Genomic DNA, 6,581 nt, shown 5'->3' on the forward strand with positions numbered 1-6,581 from the left:
CAGCGCTCATCGCGACCCTTGTGAGGATAAGTGGCTAAGAAAATGGATGGATGGATGGATAAAGATATTGATAAAATGAAAACATTTTTTTATGCATGCAGGATCAACTGTATATTATTAATTAATTATCGCAATCAAGGGTGCATAAATTTTTTCCCATTGACTTTCATCGAACGTCTTTAATCCAGTGGATAAGATCATGGGGGAGGGGGGCTACATTTCCATTTCTGCCAATGCTTTCAAGTACGGTGGTGTAGTTGATTTGGTATGTTTCTTTTATTGGTGCTCCGGTCCCCATATATAGGTATGCACCCCCCCCCCCCCCCAAAAAAAAAAAGACAAGAAAAGCATAATGGGTTTTGGTTTAGCATCTTTTCGGAGCCAATGGATGACCTGTGTTCATGGAGCGCCGGAGCTGCACCAGGCTCTTGAAGGTGAGGTACGACACGTGCGAGGACGCCCACACGCCGGACTCGGGGTCGAAGCTCTCCTCGTGGGCCGCCCATCGCCCCGTCTCCTGCCAGTAGGTCTGCTCGTTGTGGTCCTTCACCATTTTTCCCTGAGCGGGAGAAACACGTCGGGCGCAACATACGGGCATGGACGGAGATTAACTCGGGTTTCCGTGCATTTGAATCCTTTATTGTCGCGTGTGTGGTCTGCATGTATACTCTGTGTCTAAAAGTCAAACATACTGGCAGCAGGTTTTGGGCCAGTGGAAGCGCATCCAGGGCATGTTTGGACTGTCAATACGCGTCGCCTGCCGAGAGTGCGCATGCACGGCGCATGTGCATGTGAAAACCAACTTGTGCAAATTGAAATGTGACATTTAAATTTCTACTGCTCAGGTGAAGTCATCTTTGAGAACATATTGGCTTCTTCATGAGCACATTTATTCAATAAATATCATTGGATTTTAAAAATGCATTCAATTGGTTGCTGTTTACATCCTATAAATGTGTTGTGTTTTGTTTTAGCTGATAAAATGATTGTTTGCGGTGATGTTAATGATGTGTTGTGAAATAGTCGCGGTGCATTCAGTGGATGCAACATCGGACTGGAACACTGCAGTTGTATCTGAAAACAGGATTATTTATTTTCAAAACACAGATGAAAAAAAAGGGGCGGAAGATTAATATTGGATTGACATTCTGCGGAAGTATGAGTGGCGCCTGCGTGTGTGTGTGTGTGTGTGTTGACGGCCTATAAACATTGAGGTGCGCATTCGTCCATGTGTTATCATGAGCACACACACAATACGCACAATGCGGTGGTTCTCAATTTTATTTTACACCAAATAGTTTTATTAATTTCAACATCATGATCAAAGTTAAAATACAATAGCGTACTGGGCCTTAAAATTCCTTTTCTTCCTTTAAATTACATTTAATATTATTGTAAAAGTTTGAACATTAATGCGCCCAGATATAGAGGGAAAAAAATTACTCAAACGGTTCATGAATTGCACATAAAAGGCAAATATGATTTTACCTAAAGTGGATGAAAATTGATGAAAAAGTTTTTTACTTAAAAGTTCGACCCAGCTGAACTCTTCATTGGACCACGAGCGGTCCTAGTGCCACACTTTGAGAATCTTTATTTGACCTCATCTACAAATGTACTTAAAATTTAAATATTGATGCATTTATAAATGTAATCTGCCGCGTTAAAAATCGCAACAGTTTGAGAATCACTGCATTATAGCATTGGCATAAAAAATACTGATTTCATTCAGATCTAATACAAATTCAGTTTTTTTGTTAGGAAGAACATTTTTGATAGTAAAGTTTTATCTGTTAAAAAAGAAAAAGAAAATTGACAATTATAATTTTGTGGGGTCAGAATGAGCAGAATTTGGTTAGTATTGTGATTATTGCATGTATACAATTTTTTATTTTTTTTTTTTTGCAATCCCGCACGATCAAGCTAAGACGGACAGAACGAAATTGCGCACGTGAGCAATTTCCAAACGCCGCGCCGGCTTTCTCGTGAAAGTTGGCGCCGGGCACCACAACCTCAGCGCCGGGCGTCACGCTTACCTCTTGCGGTCGTCCGACGAGCGGCCAGAAGCGGCGACGGGCGACTGGCCTGCAGAAACCAGAAGTAAGACTTTATAAAAGGCTATATTTATGGACGCATGGCGCCGGATGATGGGTGGCGCGCGCACCCGTGCGTGCATACGCACCCCAATGTACGGTCTGACATCCAGCACCCAAAATATTGATAGTATATACAGCTGCTTGGTATGTGCGGTGTCACACTATGTCATTATCCAACCAGCATCTTATCCCATTTAATGTCTGTGTTTAGAGGTCAACAAAGGCTTGGATTACACCGTCGGCTCCGCGTGCTCACCTTCAAAAGCGGAGCGGCAGAAATCCGCTCGGTCTCCATGAAGTCCCATCGACGGGAAGATCACCTTGCAGGAATGAGGCTCAACAGGTGGTTTCGAGGATGATTTTGGAGTTTAGCCATGAGGTTGTGCTCAGTGTTGCCTTGAAACCTTCCGAGGGTTAGGGTTAAAGGTCAGGGGAAGACACAATTAAAAAAAAAAAAAAGTTATTCTGGGTCCCATTACTTACTTGCATGCCGCAAATGTAAAATTCAGTACAACTGTATAACAGACTAATGGAGGGCGGGGTCGTCGGTTACAGCTGATTGAATTTAATTCAGAAATTTAAAAGCAATCAATATGTGCAAATTTGGGAAAAATGTCACAACACAGGCAAACAAAAAGGCCAAACACTATAAATTTACATGAAATAAATTCAATTCTGCACAGACAAAATTAGTTGAGAATGAAAATTTTTTGTCACACTTACATACATTCACCTGGGCGGCACGGTGGGTCAGGTGGTAAAGCGGTGGCCTCACAGTTCCGAGGTCCTGGGTTCAATCCTGGACCCCCCTGTGTGGAATTTGCATGTTCTGACCGCGCCTGCGTGGGTTTTCTCCGGGAACTCCGGTTTCCTCCCACATGCAACATTAATTGAAGACTCTAAATTGCCCCTAGGTGTGATTGTGACTGCGACTGTTTGTCTCCATGTGCCCTGCGATTGGCTGGCAACCAGTTCAGGGGGTACACCGCGCCTCCTGCCCGTTGACAGCTGGGATAGGCTCCAGCACTCCTCGTGAGGATAAGCAGAAAAGAAAATGGATGGATGGATACATACACCTGCACGTAGATAAGTATTATTTGAAGTACTGTACTTCTTTTGACTTGAGTAAGCAGGGATCTTCCAACAGGGGGCGCCATTGTGTAACAGAATGGTTTGCAGATGTTGATGGAGTCTTCTGCCTGTAAACAAAGCACAGAAAACGCCATAATAACAGTTTAAATTTATATGTTTTACATCTGAACGGATTCCTAACAATAAAAAGAGCGAGCGAGAAAGAGAGAGAGCGAGATTCATCCATCCATCAGGTGGCATTTTGATACTGAAATGTAAGTGAGTTGAGTAGCTCCATTCAGGCCTTTTTGGGATACATTCTGTATGGGCAATGACAGTACAGTATGAACAAAAATTAAAGGGAGTGTCATTTACTTTCACTCTTGTTGTTTTTTTTCCCCACAGTGTAGGTCAATATGAGTGGGCGGTCACGACACATCCTTGCATTGACAGCCAAAAATGCCCCAGGCGCATTTTTTCATTTTAACGGTGCCTCTTCATATCTGATCAATAAAAAAAGACCACTCACTGCTGCTGCTGCAAAAAAAAAATCTTGTATTACCAAACGCAGACAAAGTTGAATAATGGGAATTAAAGGAGGTGAAAACAGGACTCCTTTTTAAACGCGTTCCTGAGGCATATTCAGTACGTTTAATGACAGTTGAATGCAATGTTAATAAAAAAAAAAAACCAACAACTCAAAAGAATCGCTTCCGCATGATGCAATTAAGACCGACCGACTGTATAATTGACGGAGAACGGCAAAGGAGCGGAAGCTGGGGGTTACTGTGGCTGCGTAAATAATGTATGAATGCAAAGAGGAACAGACGCGCAGAGAGAAAATCCATGTCACCGTTGGAACATCGGCAAAAAAATGCGTCGCCGCCGATGCTATCTTTAATTTAGACTCTTACTCTGCAATAAAAATGAACGCTGTTGTCATTTGAACCGGCGGCACACTATCGTGGCGACTTTTCCCTCGGCCATTAAATGTAATTCTAACCCTTAAAACGCATCCAGCGAGGCCACACACACACACACACACACACACACACACACACACACACTTTCCACGGGACTTGTCACCTGGAACGCAATCCCTGATTGGAATCTAAGATGGGACAGTGAACGCCTCGCGGACCACCCATCCTCTGTCTGCTGCCTCTTGACAGATGGCCGGCTGCGCCATCCACAATGCGATGACGGCAAGGTGAGCCGCAGCTCTCGACTTCTAATGCAAAATAACACCTAAAAAAAAAAAAAGGACACAAGATGTCAATGTCATTGAAAACCCAAGTATCATGCCGATAAACATTCTAAAATAGATATTGTAATGAAAAATACATGTAAAATTATTCACTTCAACGTGTATACGGAAAAATAAATATGAGTGGAGAGCGCATCATCCATGCACAAAGCTGTGGAATTCTCATTCGACACCCAAGTGGTCGCCATATTGGCTGCACCCTGTCCGTGATGTCACATTGGGACATTCGCCATCAAAAACACGCTGCGCCACCTACGATGGGAGACAAACACGCCCCTCCTGACATGGAAGCTCTTATCAAAGAAGAGAACATCTCACAACCGAGTGAAGTGTACAATATTACCCTATCGTTTTGAGCCATATTTAGATGATATGCGGATCACGGCCAAACCGCATGTGGCCAAACCACCTCCCCGCCTGATCAACCTCCGCGGCGATGAACAACGGCGCCCGCGACTGTGAGCGACGACGACAGCGTGGCCAAACCGCCTCCCTGTCCCGGCACCACCACGAGCCACCCCGGCCGAAGCCATGTTGACAAGGCCTGCGGCGATCCACAAGGCTGGCTCGGCCTCGTCGACAAGGCCGGTGGTGATCCACAAGGCCGGCAGAGGCCGTCCTCCAGGAACAACGAGCTACCTTCCAGCAGGTAAAACTAGTAGAAACAGATGAGACCGCTTGAGTGCTGCTTCCTGCTTCTTCTCGAAAACAAACTCCTCGAAAGGATTTTCATTGCGGGAGTTACAAAAAGCCATTAATGTCAAAATCATGTTTTGTGGTGTAAAAAAACGGATGGGTTTTTCATTATTAACATACTAAAAATCATGCATTTCATGACAGTGGACCTTTAAAGCCTTACGGCCACATTTCTCACAAGAACCCCACCTAAAATGAAGACCAGTAGGGCGCTGGATCCCAAATGCACTTGACTTTTACACTTTGCAGTTCTATGAAAGATCTCAAATGACTCTTAAAACATTAGTTTAAAACATGGCCGGGAGGGGGGAAAAAAAGAAAAAAAATAACTTGGTTAAGTTGACTTCAAAAATAGATTGACACAATTTTCCACCTCACAGCTCTGCCGGGACCAAAAACAACCCCCTCTCCCTCCCAAAAAAATAAAAAATAACTTGTGTAAACTGACTTTTAAAAAAAAAAGGGTTGACAGAATTTTGACCTTGAAGCTCTGCTGCAAAAAAAAAGTTTCCTTTTACAGACGCATCGTTGGCCCACTGATGAACTTTTCCAAAAAAGGAGTGTCTGTAATTCCATTAATTATTACTATTAAATGTGTAATGTACGTAGAATTAGATTGATGAGTAGTTCGCATTTGTTTGTTTGTTTGCTTTTTTTTTTTTTAAACCACAAATAATTAATCAGTAGTGCCATAATTGTAATCACAAATGCTAACTGTTTAGCAAAGTCGGGTTTTGCTGTCCCAAATTCTGCTCATACCATCTGTTCTGTCCCAAAATCTGCAAGTCCAGCTTTCATAAATGTGAATAAAATTGATGTTAGATGTAAAAAAAAAAAGTAATACAGTAATTGAGCTCCATTATCTTGCCGTGTATGAACTAGTCGAGTGTCCCGCATGCCACGCGGCTTCTGGGAACACTTCGAAGTCCCCCTCCTCCATTATTTGATCTTAACGTTCCCCCGCACACAACATCTCGAACGGGAACAGCGTGTTTAGTCATGATCCGAACCCATGCAGCGTGATTTTTGTTTTATATCAAGCCAGTAGTTCGCCTCAGGTGTCACGTTATCCAACCAGAATGTTTGTGTCCCGCCATGCATAAAAGGCAGCAGTGTTTTGTCCCCGGAGCAAATCCGCCATTAAAATCACAGATTCATCAGCATCTTTTTTTGTTTTTTTTTTTTTAATAAGAAAGAAGTCAGTGTTCAGTGCGGAAGACTAAAAAAGGCTTAAGAAGTGCGTGAAGTTGACGACTTTCCAGTGATTGTATTATTGTGTTAAAAGTAGGGCACCCAAAAAGCCAATGAATAGAATATTGCTCATTGAACGCCACCTGAGTGTGAAGAATTTAATAGAATTAATTGAATTAAAATTTTTGCTGCTACTGCCAGCTTTAGAAGAGTCGCAGCATTAAACGTAACTAAACAGTTTGCGGCATGTGCACAAGACG

General features: G+C 43.0%; 1 protein-coding gene across 6 annotated transcripts in view; it reads right to left on the minus strand.

Moving 5' to 3' along the window:
- The window catches only part of slc4a1b (solute carrier family 4 member 1b (Diego blood group)), a 47,955-nt gene that overhangs the window by 6,271 nt on the left and 35,103 nt on the right, over window positions 1-6,581 (minus strand). For 3 of the 6 annotated variants that reach the window (XM_061810383.1, XM_061810378.1, XM_061810379.1), the window contains 5 exons: window positions 4,254-4,415; window positions 2,820-3,295; window positions 2,353-2,500; window positions 2,037-2,085; window positions 394-559 (listed from right to left, as the gene is read on the minus strand). In XM_061810383.1, coding sequence (XP_061666367.1) covers window positions 394-553 — 160 coding nt within the window. In that variant the 5' untranslated portion in view covers window positions 554-559; window positions 2,037-2,085; window positions 2,353-2,500; window positions 2,820-3,295; window positions 4,254-4,415. Of the gene's footprint in view, window positions 1-393; window positions 2,013-2,036; window positions 2,086-2,352; window positions 2,501-2,819; window positions 3,296-4,253; window positions 4,416-6,581 lie in introns of those variants that run through there. The other 3 variants (XM_061810382.1, XM_061810381.1, XM_061810377.1) reach the window with 3 other exon arrangements.

Source organism: Syngnathoides biaculeatus, chromosome 22 (genome assembly GCF_019802595.1).
Source record: "Syngnathoides biaculeatus isolate LvHL_M chromosome 22, ASM1980259v1, whole genome shotgun sequence".
NCBI lineage: Eukaryota > Metazoa > Chordata > Actinopteri > Syngnathiformes > Syngnathidae > Syngnathoides > Syngnathoides biaculeatus.